The sequence below is a fragment of the Dermacentor variabilis genome, chromosome 9, assembly GCF_050947875.1.
Source record: "Dermacentor variabilis isolate Ectoservices chromosome 9, ASM5094787v1, whole genome shotgun sequence".
NCBI classification, from domain to species: Eukaryota; Metazoa; Arthropoda; class Arachnida; order Ixodida; family Ixodidae; genus Dermacentor; species Dermacentor variabilis.
The window spans coordinates 110,074,211-110,101,008 of NC_134576.1; the positions used below are offsets into that span (position 1 = coordinate 110,074,211).

The 26,798-nt window shown below is 43.2% G+C and overlaps 1 protein-coding gene across 1 annotated transcript; it reads left to right on the forward strand.

Moving 5' to 3' along the window:
* Nucleotides 1-1,468: 1,468 nt before the first annotated feature.
* Nucleotides 1,469-26,441, forward strand: LOC142557280 (uncharacterized). Its single transcript, XM_075668997.1, has 10 exons — nt 1,469-1,656; nt 6,406-6,625; nt 7,707-7,855; nt 10,670-10,787; nt 16,606-16,664; nt 17,379-17,495; nt 21,075-21,152; nt 22,100-22,166; nt 23,022-23,108; nt 24,530-26,441. Exons 1-10 carry the CDS (start codon nt 1,591-1,593, stop codon nt 24,586-24,588), a joined length of 1,020 nt encoding a protein of 339 aa, XP_075525112.1. The 5' UTR covers nt 1,469-1,590; the 3' UTR covers nt 24,589-26,441.
* The last annotated feature ends 357 nt before the right edge of the window (nt 26,442-26,798 follow it).

Sequence of the window (26,798 nt, forward strand, 5' to 3'; positions counted from 1 at the left end):
GTTTCTTTTTTATATCTATAATCAAGTATGCATATTTTGCCCTCGTCTCTACCTTTGCCCCTTCCTCTTTGCAATGTACAACTGTATCTTGAGGGTATAATAAATAAATAAAATAAAAATAAATAAATAGCACTATTGTGAGTGAATAACAAATAGTGCAGCACTTATTTGGTTATGCAGGATGCTAATAGATGAACATGTAGATGAACATGTACATCACAGGTATCAATTTGTGGTGGTTTCTTTTTCTGGTTGCAACCATCAATTTTCTATGGTTGCAACACAGATATTGGTCGACCCCTATGTATCAAACTTGCCGAGAAATAAAATATGATAATTCGAATGTAGGTTGACCCATATTTCTTTAGAAAAACAAAAAAAACTTGAAGCATGACACACCTTCATGTACCCTAAGCTGAGGTACTAAATCTCGCTAGGCAATGCCACAAGCTGCATCCTTGTCCGAACGGCCAGTAAAGTCATCCTTGCTGGATGCTTCACAGCCTAGGCTTCCTCGGCAGTACTATTCCTAGTTTTGTTCATGAATATAGGTCAAGATTCCTTGGTCATGAATTTAAGTCTATAGCTCATATTGGTTAACATTTTTGGAAAAAAAGAAAGCTTGAGTAAATGTGGTAGTCTACAGCACATTGGTAATTATGACAGTGGCCATGGTGTTCTAGTACTGAGGGCAAGGTCATTTTGTTGCAGTTTTGTGCCAGCCATGGCTGGCTGGCAGGCTGGTTGTCTGCTGCAAGGACATTACAGAATGGTTCAATTTAGGCAGATTATTAGTTCAAAATTTTCTACTCAGAAAAGAAATATTTCTTGCCAAGAATGTGAAGAATGAACTTGGATTTCGCGTCTAATAGACGCGTCATAAATTTCATTGTATTTTCACGCATTCGGCTCCTAAAACTTGTGCACGAAAAGCCTATGTTATGTGCAGCTGCACGTTGCCGAGTGCAGCGTTCTATGTTTCGTGTATGATTAAACGATCGCCGCCAGAATCTGTGATGTCACGAGGGATTGGTGCGGGAAGTTCAAGTTGGTGTCGCCACCCGTATTTCAGGCATTCAGCGCTCACAGTCACCAAGTGTACCGCATACCTCCAAAGTACTATATAGGTGTGGTCTTGGTACGCGAAACCCTTCAATTATTTAAATTTTTTTAGACCTTGTCTCCCCTTCAACCGCGGTGCCGTGGGCGCTAGACCGCACACGCCTCGTGACGGCTCTCTCGGACGAATGGAAAGAAATCTCGAAGACCGTGCTTTTGATGTACAGCGGGAGCCGAAAACAACCGTCTCGACGGCTCTCTCAGACTAATAAAAACTGACCTCGAAGGCTGTGCTTCTAAAATACTGTGAGCAAAAAAAAAAAACACTATGACGTCACGGTCGCCATGTTTTGGACATGTTTGACATAGGTGTCATCATCATGAGAGAAGGCGTGGAGCGTGGAGAGAGATATGAAGGTGCGAAACACGAACAAAACAAGAAAGCACGTGCTTCCCACTAGCGTAGGCAGTACACCACGCATGCGAGTTCTCCGATGACAGTAGTTATGTGCATGGCGATAAGAGGCGGAAATGCCTCGCGTAGACTTCTTGCCAGCATACGACAATTCAGGCTCTTATACAAGGCACTACCGTGGCGTAAGTAAACATCGGTCCACCCGAGATAAAACTTAAGCATCGTCGATTGATAGTAGCTGATTTGATTGGACACTTGTTGATGTGTTCGCGCTCTTGATAGAGCAACCGGCGTCGTGCTATAGAGAAACATGCTGTGCGTCTTAAGCCTTCCTAGCTTTTCGAAGTCGTAGGACTAAGGAATTCGTGGAACTTGTGTCGAAAAGAGACCGACTCACGAAAGTTTGAACGGGCTTAAAACGGCGTATCATCCGGGAGGTGTTAACGTGGTTTAGAAAATTATTGTTGCGTACGCTACTGATGCCTACTTGCCATCCTGGTTGATACGCGCTGCGCGGTGAACGGAATGAATAATAAAATACTGCAAGCCTAGTATAGTTTAACGGCAATGTGTTAACTACATAATTTGTATACGAATATGCTTCCGTTTTGCTGTTAAGGCGTTGTGCTTTATACTGCGCATTCGTTTGTAGTGGAAATAAAGCTGCAAAGTTGCAGTAAGAACAGCGGAAAATTAACGGTAAACTTAATTTTAACGGTGCTGTATGAAACGTCACGGTTATTTTACGTTTTTTTTTTCTTATGCAGCGCATATGTAAATAGCGATAGCGTATGTCAGGTGATTAGAAGACGTATTGCTTAAGGTAACGAGGGCGGGCACGCCCATGCCGGTTGGTGGGTAACTATTAAGATGAGTAATTACCTTGTCTGGTATTCGTTGCATTAACGAGGCCAAACAAGGCCATTCTGAAAAGGAACGCAAAAGCAAGCAAACCTGTGTACTTGCAGCTTATTCGTCAAATGCAACTTATGCTTTTCATGCATATTCGATTGTATTTCCTCACTGGGCGTGGCAGTATGCAAGAAAATGGTGTACAGAGAACTGTTTTGCTGCTGAGATGCATCTACATTCTAGTAAAGTAGCAATGTATATGTAACGCCTTTCACTAGGTGTTACATATACATTGCGTGTCAAAGAATTGAAGGTTGACTCGAGTGCATATGTTAAGCACATTTACCATGAGATTCATTCTCATCATATCCTTAGGGTGCAAATATGTGTATTGATGCTTGTCTTGTTCATAAAATTGTCATAATTTTGTTCAGAATGAAGCCGCATTATGTATGTATGAGACCTGCGCACACAATCTGGTATGTGTCTTAGGCGACAGAATCTTGACTTGTGCCAATTGGTGCTTGCTGAGACTGGTATTAATTAGCACAAAAGCAGTGAACTGCGAACACACACGAATAACACTAACACAGAGGACGATGTGCTACTTCCAGATGTGGTTTTATTGAAACATCAACTGTGGCTTTATACGTATGCACGTACATCGTCATCACTTCCACCAGCATTATCTTGCAGGAGGTTAATCTCTTTATCCTGGATGGCTATAAAAGTTGTGCTTACACACTTTCCCCTGCCTGACTGATAAAGTAAGTTTCTGGTATCTGGTGTATTTTGCTCTTCAGTTTATCGAGGGATTTTCTCAGAAACATTGTTTGCTTCAGCAGCAGCGTGCATTGGCACCTCGTACAATGGTTGGCTAGTGCCGACTGGGCTGATTCTCCACATTCAAGTTATGTTCTCGTGCTCTTTCGTTATGACACTGGCCCATCTGCCATATGTACACCCTTTCGCAAACCTGATAAAAATTTGTAATACTACGCCTTCCTTGCGCGCACTCGGTGTATTCTACCTTGGGATTCTTTGAACAGTTGATTTTCTACCTTTACTGATCATATTGCAGATGTTTGACAACCGACAAGGCACTGAAAAAAACTATGCTTAGGTTATGCTTTTAGACAATGTTCTTGATGTGCAATTATTTTTTGTTTTCGGTTATTACTTGCATACCTGGAAAGAACCAAGCACCAGTACCACGTTGTTCCCTGTTTTGGTCATATCTCTAAGCTTCCCTTTGTCCCTGCCCTTTTATTTCCAGCCTTCTACCATCTTCTGTCTGTCTGTCTGTCTGTCTGTCTGTCTGTCTGTCTGTCTGTCTGTCTGTCTGTCTGTCTGTCTGTCTGTCTGTCTGTCTGTCTGTCTGTCTGTCTGTCTGTCTGTCTGTCTGTCTGTCTGTCTGTCTGTCTGTCTGTCTGTCTGTCTGTCTGTCTGTCTGTCTGTCTGTCTGTCTGTCTGTCTGTCTGTCTGTCTGTCTGTCTGTCTGTCTGTCTGTCTGTCTGTCTGTCTGTCTGTCTGTCTGTCTGTCTGTCTGTCTGTCTGTCTGTCTGTCTGTCTGTCTGTCTGTCTGTCTGTCTGTCTGTCTGTCTGTCTGTCTGTCTGTCTGTCTGTCTGTCTGTCTGTCTGTCTGTCTGTCTGTCTGTCTGTCTGTCTGTCTGTCTGTCTGTCTGTCTGTCTGTCTGTCTGTCTGTCTGTCTGTCTGTCTGTCTGTCTGTCTGTCTGTCTGTCTGTCTGTCTGTCTGTCTGTCTGTCTGTCTGTCTGTCTGTCTGTCTGTCTGTCTGTCTGTCTGTCTGTCTGTCTGTCTGTCTGTCTGTCTGTCTGTCTGTCTGTCTGTCTGTCTGTCTGTCTGTCTGTCTGTCTGTCTGTCTGTCTGTCTGTCTGTCTGTCTGTCTGTCTGTCTGTCTGTCTGTCTGTCTGTCTGTCTGTCTGTCTGTCTGTCTGTCTGTCTGTCTGTCTGTCTGTCTGTCTGTCTGTCTGTCTGTCTGTCTGTCTGTCTGTCTGTCTGTCTGTCTGTCTGTCTGTCTGTCTGTCTGTCTGTCTGTCTGTCTGTCTGTCTGTCTGTCTGTCTGTCTGTCTGTCTGTCTGTCTGTCTGTCTGTCTGTCTGTCTGTCTGTCTGTCTGTCTGTCTGTCTGTCTGTCTGTCTGTCTGTCTGTCTGTCTGTCTGTCTGTCTGTCTGTCTGTCTGTCTGTCTGTCTGTCTGTCTGTCTGTCTGTCTGTCTGTCTGTCTGTCTGTCTGTCTGTCTGTCTGTCTGTCTGTCTGTCTGTCTGTCTGTCTGTCTGTCTGTCTGTCTGTCTGTCTGTCTGTCTGTCTGTCTGTCTGTCTGTCTGTCTGTCTGTCTGTCTGTCTGTCTGTCTGTCTGTCTGTCTGTCTGTCTGTCTGTCTGTCTGTCTGTCTGTCTGTCTGTCTGTCTGTCTGTCTGTCTGTCTGTCTGTCTGTCTGTCTGTCTGTCTGTCTGTCTGTCTGTCTGTCTGTCTGTCTGTCTGTCTGTCTGTCTGTCTGTCTGTCTGTCTGTCTGTCTGTCTGTCTGTCTGTCTGTCTGTCTGTCTGTCTGTCTGTCTGTCTGTCTGTCTGTCTGTCTGTCTGTCTGTCTGTCTGTCTGTCTGTCTGTCTGTCTGTCTGTCTGTCTGTCTGTCTGTCTGTCTGTCTGTCTGTCTGTCTGTCTGTCTGTCTGTCTGTCTGTCTGTCTGTCTGTCTGTCTGTCTGTCTGTCTGTCTGTCTGTCTGTCTGTCTGTCTGTCTGTCTGTCTGTCTGTCTGTCTGTCTGTCTGTCTGTCTGTCTGTCTGTCTGTCTGTCTGTCTGTCTGTCTGTCTGTCTGTCTGTCTGTCTGTCTGTCTGTCTGTCTGTCTGTCTGTCTGTCTGTCTGTCTGTCTGTCTGTCTGTCTGTCTGTCTGTCTGTCTGTCTGTCTGTCTGTCTGTCTGTCTGTCTGTCTGTCTGTCTGTCTGTCTGTCTGTCTCTCTCTCTCTCTCTCTCTCTCTCTCTCTCTCTCTCTCTCTCTCTCTCTCTCTCTCTTGACATTGGTTACCCCATACCGCTCACCGGCTAATTATCCTCCTGCTCCCCCATTGAGGGTGGAAGACAGTGAGCTACAGGTACATAAATGTGCCGCCAAGGAAAGCAGTTGTCGCCTTGAAGAAAAGCCTCCTTTTCAAAATCTTGGCTCCAGCAACACTTCTTGTTCCAACTACTGATAATGACTTATATGTATAAGGAATCACTTGCACTTTCGGAGGCAGCTGCTGCGATTGCAGGAACAAAGTGGACCAATGTAGAAAGTCGTCATAAGCATCGATCTCCTGGATACCACAACTGAAACTGTTTGAAAACATAAGTATTATAGGCAAATATTTAGACTGCTCTGATGCTTGCCTTGGTATTTTCTTTGACCTTCATTTGATTAATTGAAGCAAAAAATGTGTCAGTACTACTTCAGCGTCTGCTGCCTCGAGTGGCTTATTTCGGTCATTAGGGTTGTGCTATCTGCCACATGTGATTTTTGATAAAGGTACTGTTATGATTGAAAAAAAAAAAAGATTGGTAGATTACATGCACATCTGTGGATCGGTAATAAGCCAAACTTACTTTAGTGTTTACTGAAATGTCCTCACTTCACTTATCTTTCTTATTGACTTCTGTTAGCTCAGTGCTCCGCATTCAATGTACTGTCTGGCGCCATTTTGATCCTTTCACTTTGCTTCCACGCCCAGCTGCTTTTGTTGCCTACTTCTCCACCCGTTTTTTACCGACTCATTCACTTCTTGCCTCTTGTTCAGCTTGTCTATTCAGGCACCTACCCTGCTGCGCATGTCCGTTCTGGTCAAGAACATTCGCGCACCCAGTGGAACATGCTCATTTGCCCATACCCAGTGTCGTGAATTCTGTATTCGGGCGAATTCCGAGTGACCCAAGTTGTATATGTGTACTTGGCAAGGCAGCTTCAGCCACCACTTGCAAAGTGGGGGCAGCAGGCAAATAAAGATACACCTTATAATCACCGCGTGTGTAAAAGAAAGTATGTGACACATTTGTTTACATTAATACGGCCCTTCCCTTTCAACTGCAGAGTGTGCTGTTCCTTAAGTACACCTGGCACGAGCTGCTGCTGCTCTTCTGCAATGTCGTCAACGTGTTTGTTCAACTCGGCATGGGCCTCCCACTGCTCATCAAGTCAGCGCAAGAAACGCTCATCATGCCCATCAACACCACCACGATTGAAAGCAGTGAGCTTGTGGTGCAGCCCTACAACCCGTTTGCCTTCGATGTCATCGTTCTCCTTGCCGTGGGTCAGTTGATACCCTTGTGTTGCATGCATAAACGGCATTGCGAAGGCGGTGCTGATTGATAGGTTTAGGCCAGGCACCTTTAGTCGCGAAAGGAAAACATTGTTAAGATAAGCGTCACTGGACATTTGTTCTCCTGTAGCAGTGATTTGGGCTTTCTTTCTTTCTTTTTTAGTGCAACCAAAAATTTGATGCACCAGAAGGTAGCGTAAATGCAGGGAAGAACTTGTGCCTAACAGAAGTGCTGTATAGTGAGCTTGTTAGTGCATCTCTATGAGAACGCCTAGAGACGACAGAAAGAGACAGACAAGGCTAACAACAACTTTATTTGAAAAGACACACCAATATATGTACACTAGTTGAAGATACAAATTTGGCTGTTTGTGCATTCACCTGGTGTGTGTAAGTTATATGTCTTTCCAAATGGATGTTGATCCCAGTATGGGCACATGTCTAATTTTGTTCCGTCTTCTCTTGCTGCCTGCAAATATTTTCATAACTTGTGCATATGCAATGAGGCCACGGCTTTCTGCTGCTTAACACAATACTCGGCCTCTTCTTGGCATTCACCTGCCGGGGGGTCTTAGCCGTCATGGCCTTACTTTGATGAGAACCTAATGCAGAAATTGTCATCTAGTTGGGATTAAGTCCACATTGAGGAATCCTAGGAGGCAAAAATAATTTGGAGACCTCCCCTCTGTGGCATCTCATAACCCACGAGTTGCTTTAGAGTGTTGAACCCAGTAATTTGATTTGATCACAATCGGGCCGCTGTTATTGTCATAATCATGTTTTCAGTACCTCATACAATTGGAGAAGCTTGCATAAAGTGCAGCATTAGGAGTGGTACAGCAGTGCAAAGGGTGCAGAATAAAGAAAGACGTAAAACTCTCACGCGTGCTGGATGTGCGTTACGAGTGTTGAACCAACTAGCCATAGTGTCCATCCTACGTCAACAGCACTGTAGATGTGTAAAGTTTGGGGTTTTTGGAGAGAGTTGGGGGCCGTCGCTGTTGGTGTAGTCGAGTTCTGGGCCAGATGAATGGCTTGAGTTTGCCAATTTGTTTTTCTTCTCGATCGACAGCATTTGGAGCATGGTTCGGCATCTCCGGGGTCCTTTTGGAGCACCAATACGAGTTAGCACTGCACGTAGCCTGCATGGTGCTGGCGTCCGTGTACAGTGTCACAGAGTACCTTGTGTGCGGAAATGACGGCAGCTCTCTGCTCCTTATGGTAAGGAATTTCGCCCGACCAGGTGCCATTCATGACTAAATTGGTCACCAAGCAGATTGTCCATGAAGACCATCATGAATCTTTGCTCGTTGTGTTGAATGTGTTATCATCTGTGCAGCAATCCGTATTCCCTTTACGCACCAATTCATTCTGTTCGTAAAAAATTCAGTTTCGCACATTCCTTGCTTCATCACATTACTGAAAAGTGTGCTGTCGCGGAACGGTTTAAGAATTGTGAATTCTTCGGCGAGGTCGGTAAGGTCTGGGTACGCTCCATGCGAGAACCCTTTTCAGGAACATCATATATGAGAACACCAACTATTTTGTATCTACCACACTTGGAAAGCACCTGTCAAACAACCTAAAAAATTTGCCTGATGTAAACATCGCAAAAAAATAAAGCAGGAAACTCAGTGTATGATGATGTGCTGACTCTGAGACTAAACACCCAGCCATCCGCCTTGTTTTGCTAAGCTTTTGCTAATACGTTTTGCACATATTGTTCAAACTGGCAACACAGGTCAAATCAGAAGTGTTTGAAAATGCTTGTGACACTTTTAAACATCATAATTTTCATTGGTGCTATTGCTTTTAGTTTCCTATCTTGGCACATACAACTGTGCAGGCAGTACCAAACGGGACATAAAACTGAACTGTTCATCAAGTTATCTCTGGAGGCTGTCATGACTCTTTGCTTGTTATGGTAAGGGCTGTTTGTTTTCCAAACAGCAGTTATTAGATAAGGCTCCTGTCTCAATACAGTAAGCAGACCACTCGCCCATACATTATTTTTTTCAGATAGAGCTGACTTAAAGAATGTAAGTTAATCTTAACTTGCTTGGCACTCTTTGGCCATATCTGGCCCTTGCATCACAAGACCCCAAACCCAAAGACTCCAAAGAAGCGGTACCTTGTGGGTACCGCTTCTTTCGTCAAGCTTGATGTCAAGTTTAAATTGTAACTTCAGTCATGTTTCTGTAACATCTTGAAATTAATTAAGGGAAAATGAGAGATCCACGCAAATGTAGCCATTGCTGCCATTGGGGGTGGATGTCTCATTTTGCTTTAATTGCTTCTCTCCACCTTGCGGGTTTCCGCAGAACTATTACGTCAAACATATTGAAATATTCAATCACGAAAATTGTGCTCACATTACAGGGTGAAAATAGCTTCTGTTGCATTTTGTCATTTACATTATATCCTAAATATATCAAACTTATCCCACAGGATGCTTGCTTTGTACTAATCACTTTGCATATGTGTATCTTAACCAAAGTTTTCATTGAAATGTTTGCTATAGAAACTTGTAATTACGATTGGAAGGCATGTGTTAGCCAGAATTCACTCTGGAAATAAGAAACCTCTAATCAAAATAAGTAAAATAATGAATATTGCTAGCACATTGTGTTATCGGCCACACTGCTTTCATGCTGCTTGCGGCAAGTAAGTAGGCAGCCTTATCACCCGTCACTTCGTAATAATTTTTGTTTATTGTGATGCCTATTTCAACTATCGCCCACACTTGTGGCAAAGCTTGAAGTTTCTGTATTTGCCAGCTATTTAGTGTTGACCATGCTATCCTTAATGATATACTGGCACCGTCCATAAAATGTACCATATGAAGTATATGTCAGTATTGTTATTACTCCTTGTACAGTTGCCTTTTATTTTTCTCATGGACTTACTGACCTTGTTACCCGCTGCGGTGGCTTAACAGCTATGGCATTGTGCGGCTAAGCCTGACGTTGGGGGATCAAATCGCAGCGGTTGCATTTTGATAGCAGTAAAATGCAGAAACACCCGTGCGCCATGCTTCGGGTGCATGCATGTTAAAGATCCTCAGGTGGTCAGAATTAATCCGGATTCCCCTACTACAGTGTGCCTCATAATCAGGTTGTGAGTTCTTTGAATAAAACCCCTGAATTCAATTTTTTAATTACTGACCTTATTGCGTGCTGCATTACTGTTATTTCATTCGCCGTACGTGATGATGGCAAGCTGCCTGTACTGTCTTCTGCACTGGCATTTTCTTTCGATCCCACAAATCCTTGCTGAGCATAGTCGTGCGAGCCTCATTGTTTGCTTTGACATGTCTGATAGTTATTTGCATATTTATTCAAACAGACTGCCGATTCCATAAGGAATTCTTGCTAGCAGGGCAAAAAAATTTTCCTGCACAAAACAGTAGATGCAAAAGAAGTCAAGGATACAATCTGGAGTAGTTTAAGTGGAGTACGGGTGTGGTGTACAAGTGGGTAAAAAAGTGTGTGCTAATCTAATGAATACATGGTAGCAGAACAAGATATCTTAGAATACAGTACTTAGTAGCTGACAAGTTTATTAATGAATAATGAAACACTAAGACTGAACACTATTACTGGTATTATGCTTCGACACTCTGATAAACACAGGTCATACAATTGAAAAAAAAAAAATTTTTATTTCTTTAGCAGGTAAATAGTAGCAGTGCAAGTTTGATATCACATTATCAAACCCCCTCCTCCCCTAAAAAACAGAGCACAAATGCATAATATAATTACTGCTATAAAAAGAGAAACGCTAATAATCGTACTGTGTTACCACCTGTGGTTTTTGCATGAAGCTTGTTTGTATTTGTTCACAATGTCTGACATATACTACACTGCAAGATGATGAGAATTATTATTGGTTAATGCCTCCTTGGCTGTGTCACTTTTTCTTGAAATGAGTCTGGCGCAATCTTCGCACCCCAAAGGGACTGCAATTACCTGTGCAGTGTGTTTCGGACAACCTGTGGCGCAGATGAATTTTTTATTTTTAAATTTTTTTTTTCAGTATCGAGCGCTAGTGTCCGCAACGCTGACAAGCATATCAGCAATCCTTGCCATCAAGGCTGTGTTTCACCCGACTTGGACAGAATTTGTGCTTGTCGGAGTCGCTGAAGGAATGATAGGTGAGGCCTTCCTTTTCCTGTTGTGTTCTTTTTTTCACTCGGGTATAATAACAGTACACTATTTGCTGTATTTGTGCTAGAGCAGTGCAGAAGACTCCTTTAGAAAGCATGCAAAAGGAGTTTGTTGCAGTGCAAAAGACAGTTCAGAAGGTGTGAAAAAAGAAATAGAGTAACGGGCTTGATTTCTGTACATTTACTGCAGGCACCTTTGATTGAGCTATAATGTAGCCTTGCGCAATAACATATCCAGTCTTTGAATACCAAGCATAGATACATGGGTTTATTATGTTATGCTAAATCTACACTCAAATTACACTCAAAATATACCTCCGTTACAACTCCTGAGCCCGTAGAGAGACCGTAGGGCAATAATGCATGAAACATAAAGAGACCTGCATTTTCCCACAAACATACAAAATAGAGAGATGAAGAAGAAAAAGAAAAAAAGCACTTAGTGTTTCTCTGTTCTTGCTAAAATTTTGCTGTAAGATTACCTTTTATGGTCTGGATCATTCAATGTAACACTTGGTACTGCACTCTAATAAACGTTATTGTTGCTTAGTAGACAAATCCGCCACAGTGGCTCTGTGACTATGGCGTACCAGTGCTGAGCCCAAGGTCGTGGGCTCGATTCCCAGCTGCCATTACAATTCTGCCCCCCATTATAATGGGGGCAGAATTTAAAAAAAAGCTTGTGTACGTCGATTTTTTTGTGTATTCAAGAACGTTAGGAAGTTTGAAAGCAGGCCACTCCACACTGGTGTTCCCTATGTAGCCTGTGTGTCTCTTTGAGATTTTATACCCCATGGTTTGGTTTGATTTATTAATAATGCAGACAACATCGCTGCCATGTAGTATCCCAGTTCCATTTTAGCTGCAAACTTGATGAAGCAGATACATCAAGGAGTGAGATAAAGGAAAGAGTGTGTGACAGCCATTGCAGTGCTCTTGCATTTATTGCTGCTGCATTGAGTGCCTGAAAAATTATGGTCAGCACTCTGCACATCACTGCGAAAGCTCTTCAGTCTATTGCACATCATATTTAGTGCACATCACTAAAGAAAGCTCTTGAGTCTATTGCAAGCTCTTAAACATGTTTAATGCGATTGCACTTTTCGCACATAGGATATGCTGGCATGTACTTGTGCGGTTTGGATTTTAGCACATTTGACATTTCGAGGTCAATTTGTGGGGGGCCTGAGCCGCGATTTCGTAGCGACGCCTCTTTGTGGCACTAATTCCTTTCAGCGCTTTTCGTGTTTGCGATCGGCCTCGACCTCTTGACCACTCACGAATGCGAAAAGCACAGAGTGGCATTAGTATTGCAAGTTCTTAAACATGTTTAATGCGATCGCACTTTTCGCACATAGGATATGCTGGCATGTACTTGTGCGGTTTGGATTTGAGCACATTTGACATCTCGAGGTCAAGTTGTGGGGGGCCTGAGCCGCGATTTTGTAGCGATGCCTCTTTGTGTCACTAATTCCTTTCAGCGCTTTTCGTGTTTGCGATTGGCCTCGACCTCTTGACCACTCACGAATGCGAAAAGCACAGAGTGGCATTACTATCAGGAAAGGCATCAGTACAAAATTGGGCCCTGGCATCTCGCAGAAGTGCCGACCGCTGCGGGTTTGGGCTTGGCGAGCCACAGGGCTGCATCGGCTTTCACCTCGTGTAACCTGGCGCGCCACTGTGCGCTACGTTATTTCTTATTTTGGGCTACCCTATTCTTGCACCATTCTGTATGTGGCATGAGTATGTTCCATTGTGACAAGGCGCATAGAAGTCTTAAATGTGTATTTAGATACGTGCCATACTTATCCGTGCATACAAACCTCTCATCACAAATTTTCTCTCGACAAGCATCACACACCGCCTTCGTCCTCTTCACATCACTGCGTCGACATCTCAGGGCTGTTTCACATGGTGCAGTTTTCACTCAGTGACACAGCGATTTCCGTCGCTCTGTGACTGCCGTGATCGTCACAGCTCTCTGCGACTGGGTTCCGTGAAGTCGCTGTGATCAGCACAATTTTTAGCGAGCTGAGAGCTAAATAACGCTTTTGTCAAGATCTAAATAAGAGCCCTTGAAGTGAGGCTTTTCTGCTGACGTCTATTTTACAATGTGCTGTGTTGGCTTCTCTGCAATTGAGCAATAAGTAATCGTAAATGTAGGATGCCTACAAAGCCTACAGCATATTCTATAGTTAAATGAGTAGCAACATTCAAATGTATTAATGGCTTCCGTGTTGTTTTATTGTAACAGTAGAGGGGGTGAATACATTGAAAGCAGATTGGGCGTCGCTCTGATGAAAATTGCGCCGTCGCCGACGCACGTGAAAGCTGCCTGCAACAATCGCTCAGGACGTGCACGGCAGCAACAAATTTTTTCTCTCCAGCCACTGCATGTGAAACTGCCTTCACACTGCGCATATGCCTGATTTGATGTTGCATTTCGGCATAGCTTGTGAACAGTGTAGTTTATAAACATTGCATGGGATTACATGTTGAATGCCATGTCATTAAACACAATGTTACACATTGCCGTTGGTTGTACAGTTGAAACCCACTTATAATGATACCGGTTTTAACAATATGTTGGTTACAACAATGAGAAGCTGCTGCACCATTAACTTTTGTACGTTTGCTGTGGTGAAATAACCTGCTTAGTACAGTGCCCCAATGCCGCATTATCGGTTACAGCGACGAAGTCTGGCTGCTGGGTGTTCATGCTGAAAGGTAATGCAACGTGAAATACTTGAAAAATAGAAATTCGAGCTGCTGCACCCTCGCCCGCTGCCCTGATGGCCGCCACATGCTCATACAATAAAATCTATTTTCCATTCTTCTCCTCATTGCCAGCCTCATGCGCCTCTCTACCGTCACCCTTCCACCCCTTCGAACGTCCATCGGCTGTGCCCATAGCTCTATGCCATGCCACCCTCCGAAACACAAATGGACTGTGCCACCTGCGCTGACAGTGCTACTCCCAGTTTGTGCTCTGGCCCCTCATTCTGCACAGTTCTGCCAACAGATTAAGTCTCTCGTGCTCATCTGTGTTGGTTGCATCGAAGTCATTCCTGGCCACTTGGTTTCTCCACCTTGTCTGACTCACCACTGAAACGGAACATGGCTGATCCACCTGCTAATCATCGGCAATGCACAATGTTGCTGGTGAAAAGAAAGCGCACTGCTATATATTTGGAAACAAAGTGCAGTATTGTGAAGGGCTTCAGAGACGGAATGTGTGACTTGGTGAAGAAGTACGGACTATTGCAGTTGGCAGTGTCAACAATTATCCACTCCGCAGAGAAGTTCGACAAAGAAAACTGCTTGGTAAACAACAGGTGCAAACGCGTTCGACAAGGTGCCTATAAGGAGGTAGGAGAGGCCCTCTACGAATAGTTTCTCAGTGCTCTTGCCATGAGCTTGCCCATCGCTGGGCCAATTCTGGCCACAAAGGCGAAGCAGTTTGCCCTGCTGATTAATGATGTGCACTTCCAGCCAGGTGGAGGCTGGGTACAGCGCTTAAAGAGAGGCATGGCATTGCTTACAAAGCCGCCACGGGCGAGGGAGCTTTGCTTGACATGGAGGCAAAGCAGAAGTGGGTGGAGAAAACGCTGCCCTGGATTCTTGACAACTAACTTGACACCGGTGCATATTATGGCGACGAAACCGGACTGTTCTTCCAGATGTTGCTGTCCAGGACACATGCCCTGAAAGGAGACATGTGTAAGGGCGGCAAACACCACATGCTGCGCCTCACTGTTTTTGTGCATCAACATGAACAGGAGCGACAAGTGGCTCGCATTTGTCATTGGGAAATCAAAAAATTCCTTGCGTCTGCAGTGCTGTCAAGATACCGGTATGCTACTGTCACAACCGCAAGGCATGAATGATGCAAGAACTTTTTCGTGAGTGGATTTTGGAGTTCGATCAACAAATCGAGCGATCATAGGCCGCGTAGGCCTGTAACTTTTTATCCTGCTACCGAATGCAATGGCAGGCTTGCAGCCCATGAACAGCATGATTGCCAAAGTTAAGGTCATGTTAACATTGCCGCGTCCTGAATAAGTTAGTCTTGTTGATGGACATGGGCACGCGGACAAGCAGGGAGCAACCAGACTTGAAGATCACTCTTTTGATGACTGTGCAGTTTATGTTTGGTGCTGGTCTGAAGTAAGCACTGCTGCAGTGTAGAACTGCTTCAGGAAACTGCGCTTTGTCCAAGGCAGCGGTGAGATATACGAAGCCTGTGAAGCTTGTGGAGTTCTCCTCCGTGCTCTTGGGACAAAGGAATGACAGCACAGTAGTGCAAACAATCACAAGGGCATTTATTGCACCTTTCATAGATCAATGCCTGCTAGCCGAGTTGCTATCCACAAAACATGCCGATGCGTGCGCGACAAATCTAGGAAGTCCGACTCACCGCGACCAGATAGCAAGCGAATATGTTCACCCCATGCTGGATCCCAACGCCTAGTCGTTCGCGTGTACAGTCACGCGAACGGTGGCGCGTTCGAAGGCGGCCACGCGAGACGGTCTCGCAGAAGCATGGATCGACGCACGAGCGGCACGGCACGTCCGCACTGCTTGTTGTCGCGAACCAAAGAGGAGCGCCTTGCCTTGCCCGCACCCAAGTTACCCCGCAGCAGCGCGACACTTGCGCCATCTCTCGCACTGCGCTTGTACCACTCCGACCGCCGTGGGCGCCAGGCCACGCGGCGAAGCCGCACTGCAGGAGCTATGCGGGAAAACAAGATATCAGGGGACGCGCGAGAGTCGCGCATCCCCACAAGCTGCCTCTGACTAAGTGGTGCCAGAGCTGTAGTCTGCAGTCAATGAGGATGCTTCAGGACTCGGAGAATTTTTACATGCGAACGTGCATTAGAAACAGCAGAATTTCTAACCTGGTGAGGTGATTGTCGCAAACAGGCTTGCATGGGATAGTCACAACGACAGTGATGGCGGCGATAGAAGCAATGACACAGTAGGGCACGCTGCCTCAACGTTGTCCTCGCAGGAGACCCTGCGAATGATTTAGTCCCTCCAGGGCTTCATTTTCACGAAGGACCTTCCACCGCACTACGTTGAGCACCTGGATGCCTTGGAGAAGGATGTCGGCAAGCTTTGCGTAAAGCAAGCAAGGCTGACGGACAAGGTTCTTTTTTTTTTTTGTGTGTGTGTGAAAACTAGTGAGAAGTACGTGGTGAGAAACGTGTGGTGATCTTGCCCCAGCATTTCTTCTGGATTTCTCAAGCTGAAAGGCTGCCACAGCAACCTTCTCGCATTTTTAAAAGAACCTTTTGCGGCCACCACAGCAATTTGCTGCCCGTGACCCCTCTGTGCAGTTATTATAGCAGTGTCTTTATTGAAAGCCGATAGTCGCGGCTTGTTAAATGAGATCGGAGTGCGCAGGAAGCAGAGGTAAACAGTTAAACGAGTTCCTCCATCAGCAGCCAGATGGTTGAAGGTGGTGGGGAGGGGTACTGGCCTCCTTGCCATATGTAGTTTTCTCACAACAGCTCTGCTATCCCCCTATTTTGCTTTGTTTCATGCAAACCGCTTATAACGATGGAATTTTCGTGGCACTTGAATATTGTTATAAGTGGGTTTGACTGTAGTGCATAATTAGCAGCATCATATACATTTCAGCATGTACAGACATGTTGAATCTACATGAAAATTTTTAACTTCTTTCACCTCTACATATGCCCAAGCTGTATTTAAACAAAATCCCTGTGCTACTGACTTGCTTTGTATGTTGGTCCTGGAATGTGAGGCAATGCTTGAGTGTATTTCTTTCTCTTTTCTCCAGAGATGTACAGATCGTTCTGCAAGTTTCTTGCCATGCTGAAGCTGGAGTTCATGTCATATGTAAGTAGCCCCATTGATATCTGCCAACATTTACGATTTCATTATAGAATACTCAATTCTTTTAGCTTGTTTATGGTTGTTGTAGTGACACCAATAACTTTGATTTTCACTTTTTGCTTTCAAGACAAAACTGGTTTGAAAAGAACATCAATCTACATTCGCCACTGACAAAATTTGCAGAGCCGGATTTTTCAGACTCTCATGAATGTTCAAACCTAGCCATAACACCACTACCACAGCATAATGTAATGGTAGCCAAAATTTCGGCTGCCTCGGCGCGGCAATGGTCTTGATTGTTAATTAAATATGCTGTAGCTGCACTACAGAGGAGTGGAAGCCAAAGACACTTCGCTGTGTTGGAAGCAGAAGCTTAAAAAAAACGTTTCTATGAATATTTTATGAATAAACTTTAAATATTTCTGTCTGCTGATATTTCTGTTTTCTGATTGCTGAATAAACAGTCAACATCTTGAGCAACAAAACACTTTTGTAGTATTCTTCACAATACTGAAAAAAATTTTTTAGGCTTCGACAATAGTATTTTTCACATTCTAAGGTGCGCATGTCTGTGCATTCCATGCAAGGAATGACTGAACTCTTAATAACTGTATACTTAAGATTGTCCTCTTTCATTTAAGGCATCACAATGGCTTAATGGCTACAATGTTATGCTGCTGAACATGACATTCTATGTTTGATTGTTGTTTTACGCAGGCAATATTTGGGATCCTGGTGCTGAATGCCGGTGTTAATAGCACCTTGTGGCAGTTCACGACTCTGGCGATCATTCTTGCATACAGTCTCGCCCTGTGGTGGATTGGGTCAATGGGGGTATGTGTTCTTGTGATGCTTTACTGAATCCTCTACATCTTTTTTTCCTTTCGGACAAAATTGTTCTCGCTGTTGCATAGTTTGCTGTGGTGGTGGTTGTTGTCATCATTGCTCATTGAAGCCCGCCTGATCAGTTCTACTAAAGCCAGCGTTCGGAAGCACAAGTGCATCATTATGAAAAAATGTAGTTGAGCTGAAGAAAAAAAAAAAATCTATATGTATTATAAAGATCTTTTATTTGCACAGAAGCAAGATATCATCGCTACAGTTCATGATCCTGCTAAAGAGAATGCTGTTTCAGTCATTTGATTTGGTTATCATTATTTGTTGCTTTCGTTTGTCGACTTCATCAGTGTTGTGCTGCTGGATTGCGAGTTAGATCACTTCTCAATAACTTACTATTAAATCGATAATGCATCATCAGACTGCCCACAAGGAACCAGTATTGTATGTGTTCATTCATTCATTCATTCATTCATTCATTCATTCATTCATTCATTCATTCATTCATTGTTTGTTAAGACAATTACCATGCAATAAGAAAGACTTGTATTGTCTAGGAAACTGATAAAAAATATGAATGCTTGAGGCTGTAGCACTCATGAGCTGCCATTTTGTTCTGCCGTGTTACAGTAGCTGCATGTTCGTTAAGCCTACATCAGATTAGTCAGATTTCTCCCACTTTGCATTTGTTTAACATTCTTTTTGCTGCTTTCGAGATGCAAAAGCATTGGTTGACATGGTGTATGTTGTTTTAACCATGTGGCACAATGGCTCAGTGGTTCTAGCATTCCGCTTCTGAGGTTTGAACAAGGTTGAGGATGCAATTTCCGGACACTGTTGTGGCGTTTCTGTGGGAGTGCAATGCAAAAAATCTACACATGCTTTAGAGAGCGATAGAGAAATGAGATAGGAAAAGCATGGAGGCTAAATGAAAAAGAAGCTTCTGGTTTGCTTCCCTACACTAGGGACAAGGTGAAGGGGGAAAGATAGACGAAAAAAATAGCAAAGAAAAAAGCAAACACTTCAAAAATATAGAGGGGTTGGAGAACGCCTCTAGTATGCCTCTAATAGGATCAAAGTCTCTCTAATGGGCCACAAGAAAGTAAAAACTTCAGTAACGCGTTGACCAACTTCTGGTGTGATGACCATATAAACTGGCACCCCAGGATTGTCTGTGGGCAGTTGTCGAGACAGGCCAATATGGTTGCGAGTGACTGCCTTTATGTGCTGTAGCAAAGACAGTGACAAAGAACATGTTTTAAAGCGAAGCTTTTTTTGCCTCTTCCTTCAACTTCCCCACTGCTGCTGCTGCTGCTGCTGCTGCACCGCCGCCGCACAGCGTTAAGGAGTGGTTCACAGCATGTGTATACATGACGGGAGTGCGGCAAAGAGGAAAGACAACGCTAAAAGCTCGTTTGGACCTTTGTACTGCATCGAATGCGCACAGTGCCCTCTGGAGATCCCTGGGCATCGCCACATCAGCCTCTTGACAGCTGTAATTATCCGTGACCCCGCAGAAGCATTGCAGAAATTGCAGCGTTTCCCTATCTACTAAAGTGCAAGTGCACAGGGAAGCTAGATGGAATAGCAGAGAGGAGGCTGGGTAGAGAGAGAGGAGAATGGGTGGAACTAAGGCAGTCATGAAACAAGTGAATAACAGCCTTGCTACTCATTGCTCGCAGTTACCATACAGGGGAGGGGGAGATGATGTGGGGACACGACAGCGGTTGTAAGCAAACAGGATAAACTTAAGTTCAAGGCACAATACAGTAAGTTTCTGCTATTGGAGTGGCAGCTCTTAGGCACCCGTTCCTGCGGTGAGCATCGATGTTGGCATAACTGAGTGAACGAGCGCACCAAAGGATGAAAGAGCGACCGCGGAGTGTAGCGGGGGTAAACGATGGGAGGAGGAAAGCGGAGTAGAAGGGCATGGTGTAAACGTGAGAAGAAAAGTGGAGTGAGGCGATGATGGCTACAAGATGGCGCCAGAGTAGCGTGTCTCATCTGGGAGATTGGTCTGCGGCAGTTGCTGTGAATTGCACCCACGCAATACCCACATGTTGCCTCTCGCTGTCTTTCCCGATTAGCGAGGCAGTCGCGCCTCATTTCGCATCGTTTGCAACGTGCCTCACGAGACAGATTATCCGCACCAGCCAATATATCGCAAATTTAAAACACAAGTAGGGCAATTTCACATTAGAGAGTATCGTAATCGTCAGTTAATTTTTTTCTGAAAAAATAAACGTCATGCAAATATGTCAAGCAGACAACTTGTGCAGGGTGTGTAGAAGCATAGCCAGATTAAAGCTCACCGTAGGGTCTAGGCGAAACTATGGAAGCGGGCACACGTCAAATCAACGCTTCCATGCCCACGGCAGTAGCTTCGCAGCTATAGCATTGCTCGTGGTCGTGGGTTTGATCCCGACCACAGAAGCCACATTTCGACGGGGGTGAAATAAAAAACTTGTGCACTCAGATTTAGGGACGCGTTAAAGACACGGTGTCAGAATTAATCCGGAGTCCGCCACTACGGCGTGCCTCATAATTGGATTGTGGCTTTGGCATGTACAGGCCCATAATCCAATTCAAGTTTAATACTTCTGCCACGATGCGATGCGCCATGTGAGGCAATGAATATGCCCTCTCAGAGGCTATAAAGAACGGTGCACAACAACACCTCTAGCAGACACCTCCCCCTGTGTGTTCTGTGGACTACGCAGACTAACAGCAGCGGTGCATGCAAGCTAATGTTTAACACCAACTCATCACTCTCGTGTTGGACCAAGCATTGAAGAAATTAAACATTCACCATCAACATCACCACTAATTATTGTCAGTCAAAGCAAACGGCACAGAAAGCTTCGCTTACATAGATTCCCACAGTGTGTCGGACCTGTATAATTTTTTATTCGTTTTAAATTTTACATGCACAGTATACATACATACAGCAGTCTCAGGAGATGTAGCTAAAGGCATCTATTTGCCAGACTGGGCGGCATCACCCACATATATTTCACACTGCACACGATCAAGGTTGAAAAGTGCAGACAAAATACAAAGGTGTCTTTAAAATAGAATTACAAATATTGGCAAATAGCAAGGCTGAAAAGTTTCTACAAAATGCAAAACACAGTGGTTACGAATTCCACCAGTATTTTAGAAAAGTGCTCTGTCCTGCGCGCACAGTAAGAGAACAATTTGATACGGTGGAATCTCGATAAACGGAAATCGCTTAAAAGGAACTGCTTCTTAAACGGAACACCATCCTCATGGTTGGTTGGTTTTGTATTCATGCAATTGTATTCAGCTTTGTCTCTCAGTAAGTGGAACTCCTGATAAATGGAAGCTATTTCCCTAGTCCCTTGAGGTTCCGTTTTAAGAGAGTCCACTGTAGTTTCTCTGCATGGTTGTCACAAGCAGCATTGTTGTTCCTTTTGATGTGGAAGGGTGCACAATAAAGAACCCCAGACGGTTGAAATCAATCCAACACTTCGGCACCTCTCACAGCTTGTGTGTTGTTTTGGGGTGTGAAACCCCAGAATTCGATTTCATGCTTCTTTGACGTCTCTGTTACAGGTGAGAAAAGAACGTCCAATCATGGTGTACACATATGTTGCACTTAGCATGATAGCACCACTGTTTCTTGTTTTAGAGGTGAGTGATAACATTGCAGATGTAATACCGTAAAGCTTTACTTGAACAAGCTTTAAGGGGCATCATGAAGGCTACTAGTTTAGGTGATTTAGGTTTAGTTGATTCATGTGAAACTTAAATACGTGGGCTCACTGTTGGTAGTGGCTGTTGATTGCTAACCCCATTGAGGAAAGTGTTGCTCTGTTATTTGCGTTTCTTAGTAATAAAAATAATAAAATAAAAAGTAGAACCTCAACAATGTATTTGACCCCATCACACCTGAAAGGTTTTGCTTGGTTTGTTGTTTGCTGTGGGTAATTATGTAATTGGTAATCTGTGAGGGAGAGAGTGATGCAAGTATTTACTGTTAAATGTCTAAATAGCTGTTTCTTTCCATCAATATTTAATTTGTGCTTGATATAAATACTGCACTGTGTACTCTTTGTGAACGAATTAGTAATCAAGTACATGTGTTTTGTAGACTGCATGAATAGACAATGTCTAGTGACTCTTTAAGTGCCGTTGGGGCATTTGAAACACCAAGCAGGTGTTTACAGTGACTGTTGCTTTGTTTTTCAGTGCTATCAAGTATTAACAATGACGGTCTCCTTTAGCACTCTTGTGTTGTTGGATGTGCGCATAGCTTTCAGGCAGCATGACTAGTCAAGCATAATGGTTAGGAGGCTCTGGTATAGTTACTAATAGTGGTTCTATATCATGATCTGGTGGAGCACTATGGCTTCATCTTCCCACTTGATTGGATAGGACTGGCTAGCTTTTGCTTAATATTGGATAATATTGCACAGGATTAGGTGATAAAACAGTAATTAGCTGTGTACGACTCTGTATGCACTGGTGTGAGCAGATCTGCTTTTTAAATCCTATTGTTACTGCAGCGTTCGGAACCGAGGCGCAAGTTGATGTGGTATGCCGCAATGTGTGCAAGGTTTCTCATCCTTCCATTTCAGATCAGTGCCAGGTTTCCGAACAAAACCATTCAGATCGCTGACATACCCGTCGTGCATGTTGTTGCAGGTGAGCTTTTTTGCATTCGCATATTCACTTCACATAAAATTTCCTGTGCATGTATAGCAAGGGAAGCACAATTGCAGATGCATTTTACATGTGTGCGTTCCACAGAAAATGTGCTGGCGTGCAGTATGACAGGGCTGTTGTTGGTCAATGTGTTGACTCGAGATGACTGTGGGAGATCGATTTCTTGCTTATGAGACTTTTTTTGTTAACACTTTGTTCCTCCTCGGGGTACGAAATTATTTAAATGGCTGGTACGTAAAACATTGGATGCAGCTGTTAGTTGGACCACTGCAGTAGTGCTTGTCATAGTACAGTAGAACCTTGTTAAACCGTACCCGCTTAAACAGTAGTTTCGTTTTAAAAGTAGTAAAGTCAGATCCCTGACTCAGTGGCCACTGAACATAATGCATTTTGTGTCCGCATAAACCGTACAAGCCTATTGCATACTTATCGGTTAACACGTAGTGCTTCCACTTTTCATCGCGAAATCGCGGCGGTACGTGGGCCCGGCAGAACAATGAGCCTCAGAGATCGGGAAGGCCTCCAAGTGCAAACGCAGAGGGCAATGTCTTGCCGTTGTCTGGCAATGGCAAGAGACACTTGCCGTTGACAACATGACAACATGAAATAACTGCAGGTGTGATGCTGTACATTATTTGCTGTGCAATAAACTTTTTTTTTTTCGTACCTCTGATTGGTGAAAAAAAAATTGCATTTTGCAAAACCAATAGTATTTGTATTAAAAGAATATTCGATTCGCACTTCATTTTCATTATTCGAATTTGCTTTTAAATTGAAAATTTGGTATTTGTGTGCCCCTAGTTTACATGCTTGGTGCAACTTTGCTTCTTTTAGGTGGCTTCTGCATTCTCATGAGAGTCTATCTCCACATTGAATTGCTTCACGTCTTCAAGAACTTCAATTGCGGACTCGTTAACCAAGGTGAGCAATACCCTTATTAATAGTGCATCCCCATCTTCCTTGATGAGCGGTTGTCATCAATATGTCAAAAAAAGTCCCGCACCCCGAGACCCCTACCCGAACTGAAATGACAGAGTTGTCACCCTCCAGAAAAGGGGGTACTTGATTAATCAGTTTTGCAAGTTTTTACATCACCGATAATCCTCGAACTAAGGAATTCCCCTGCTTGTTGCTATGAAAAGCTACCTTTGTTAAGAATTGCATATCAGAACTGTAAATTGCGGTCTTCTGTTTATAGTATGGAAATAAGGATATCAGAATATTCTTGAAATTTTGATTAGAAAATGAAAGTGACAGTGCACAAATTTTTGTTTGTCTGAATATTTATGAAAACTTTAAGAGGGCAAGCATTAACTTGCCAGTAGCTTAGTGGCTATGGCATTGTGATATCGAGATTAAGGTCGCCGGCTCATTCTCGGCTATGGCGGCCACATTTCGATGCAAAACTCATCAAAAAGAAATGCAAAAACGCTTGTGTACTAGGATTTAAGTGCACATGAAAAAACACCAGGCAGTCGCAATATATCCGAACTCCCCCACTACGGCATGCCTCATAATCAGATCATGGTTTTGCCAACTAGAGCGTCACAGTTATATTTTAGCTAAACACATTGAAATCTGTAACCGTACTTGACCTGGCTCTAATAAAAAAATATGTTACCTTATGGCTATTTCTTTCTGATATGACTGTCACCCTCCCATTCCTTTTGACATATTGGGTGCAAAACACAGACGTCATCTGTGAACTCGACCTTCACAGGACCTAATTATTTGTCTACATTGTTCAGAAGCTGTAACTGACCCTGAAAAGCCTAAACGCTATTCTACATCGTGGACAATTATGCCTTGTTCACCTTTACATTTGGCTATGACGAGTACGTTATATTAAAGAAAGAAAGTTGGTAAAAGTTAGTATAGGAATATTATTGCTTTCCTCAACTACCCACAGCCGAAGACTCGCTCTAAGATATAAATCACACTGGTTATTGATATTGCATTAGGTTTGCCATGCTTATCTCAGAATTACGAGTTGTCAGAATGAGCATACCAAAAAATGATATGCATTGGTCATATGGACATGCTTGAAAAAACATGGATGCCATCTGGGAGTTTCAACCACAGTTGAATTAAAGGTTGGTTGTGTTAACTGTTGCCAAATTAACAGAAGTTAACTGTACACTACACAAGTGTGTGATGATACTGTTACTTGGTTTGAGTTAATACACAAACAGTGTAGACAGGGCAGGCTATGTAGTCTGCTTCAGTTGTCTTTGTCATCTGCACTGTTGGTATAATTTTGACGCATTGTTCGTTTGACAAATCACAAAATGGCTTTCTGGCCAACATTTTATCTTTTAAACTTTTTTTCCTTTTTCTTTAAGAATTCCTAGGTCTTCTAACACCAGAGACCACTGGCCTGCTGTCTGGGAGGAGACATTGAATTGATGGTGGTGCCAGATGGTCATTGTCACAAAAGAGCCTTGGTGTGCGCATTACACCTAGGCAAACATGGGAGGACTACTTTGAATGCAACATCATTTAAGAGGTGCGAGGAGAACTAGGAAATTATTAATCCTCTGTGCTTGTTGTGTAAACTGACCGAGCTAACATGGCTTGTCATCTTCAGGCCACACATAACCAGTGGGACTTCCTGTATAGAAATCTGCTGTACAGATGGCTATCTTGCTGTTGTTAATGCCTTTTTTACACTAACCTGTGTACTCGGAAGATGTGCTAGCCGACTTTTGAGATGGTTGGAATCTGTTTGGTGATTTTTTAACAGCTCTAATTAGCATTGCTTATACTAAGTTATTCACTTATCCTCTCGTTTGACTGCGGTTTTAAGACATAATTATTTTTGTACAATTTTATACTTACATGTTTACTTAGTTTCTAGTGATGGCACTATGCATGTATGTGTTGCATGAAAACTATCAGAGGTCCCATTACTCAGTGTTTCTGTTGGAGTGATTTAGGAGACATTTTGACGATGCGATGAAATGCTAGTGGCATTGAGCCCAAAAAATTCATTTATTTCATTCTTATGCTGGAAAAGGCACAACACTGTAGATGTGAAAGGTGTATTGATGAATCGCTAAGCTTGGATGAATTAACGAGTGTTTTTGTCTAGTAGTTGCAGAGTAACAGAAGAATCACTGAATTGTGGTTGTTTTGAAATTAATACTCCTGTTATGCACTTTACCTGATGATCTGCCCTAGAAGATCCTGAAGCATGGATCTATATTTACTAATCAGTGTTTGTGCTTCCAGACTAGAAGAGCCGTTACATTTCACAGCTGTTAAATATATCCTGTTATCCTAGTACTAGATTTTACTTTACAGCCGATTAAGTGTGAAAGGTGGCCCCCGAGTTCATTGTTGTCACCACTCGCACAGTGATAGTAGAGCTTGATGGAAAGTTATTGGTACCCTTCAAATAAATGTCATTAAGAAATTTTGCCTGCAGCAAGTTGCCCTGAATCTCAATTTTTGTGCAGCTACGAAAAAAAATATAGAATAGCGCGAAAGTTGAATTTTTATTTAGGGACGAAGTAGACATTGCATGTTCCTGTATTCATTCTGCAAGTTCATGCTTCAGTTTAGCCTGTTTTGTGGCTGTTGTACTGTTGATTGTTCAATTCATGAATCAACTCGTCAACAACTCATAGATGAAACAAGACCAAAAAAAAATTTACTTCGTGACCTGTGCAAAATAAACTGTTAGAACTTCGAAACAGCTCACATCATGTTAAGCAGCCTGCTTGTTTGAGACTTCTGCGTGCTGAAGGTCAACACAACCACTCATTCTAAAGTTACAACAAGTTCGGCTCATGAATAACGTATGTCTGCAGTGTTTCTTCCTTAATTCTCATTCACTTAATTAACGCTGCTTTTGGGACACAAGGCAATGTCATGGTAACCTAAGAGCTTACGTGTGAAGTGTACTGTATGTTTGGAATGATGCAATGTGTGCCTGGAGACAAACACAACAATAAATTATATGTGAATCAAGATCGTCCATAAAAACATAATTCTAGCTGAAAGAATTGGTCGATAATGAACAATTCTTTTCAGTCTAGTCACTACCACTTGTTACATTACATTTGTTGATCTCTTTATTATTATCATTCCAACAAGTTCGGATTTAAGATGTAGAAAGTCTGCTTTACACTTCTATGTGACAAATCGAAGCTCTTTTCATTCTCTGTAAGAAGTTCATGACGGATGTTTGTGGCAGCCTGTTTACCCGATGGCATGTTCCAGCAGAAATAAATGGATTTATGTAATTTTTTACCTTGCCTGCTTGTGTTTGTTATGTTTTGACTAACAAGCACAAAAACATTGTTCTATTTTCACACCTCACAATACCGTTACAACTCTGAATGTGCATGACAGTGAGGCATTCCAGGGAAGTGCCATGCCTGATGGAAACATAAAGTAAAACGTCGCTGCAAAACGAGAGTCAAGTTTTCCATACATTTGCAGCGTGATCCCTTTACTCACAGCATGTTTCTGACAGCTCTTGCACATTTTGGCCTTCCTCTAGAGCCCCTCAAGTTTCCCAGTCTGTCACTTTATATCTGTCCTCTTTATGTGCAAATTAAATCTGTCAGTCATACATTTCTTTTTAACACGTGTATGTGTTGCAAT

Coding starts and splice junctions, on each gene's coding strand:
- LOC142557280 (XM_075668997.1), top strand. CDS start 1,591: ATGCCTCGCGTAGACTTCTTGCCAGCATACGACAATTCAGGCTCTTAT. Junction 10,788..16,605: donor AGTCGCTGAAGGAATGATAG/GTGAGGCCTTCC, acceptor TCTTTTCTCCAG/AGATGTACAGATCGTTCTGC. Junction 23,109..24,529: donor TTGCGGACTCGTTAACCAAG/GTGAGCAATACC, acceptor TTTTTCTTTAAG/AATTCCTAGGTCTTCTAACA.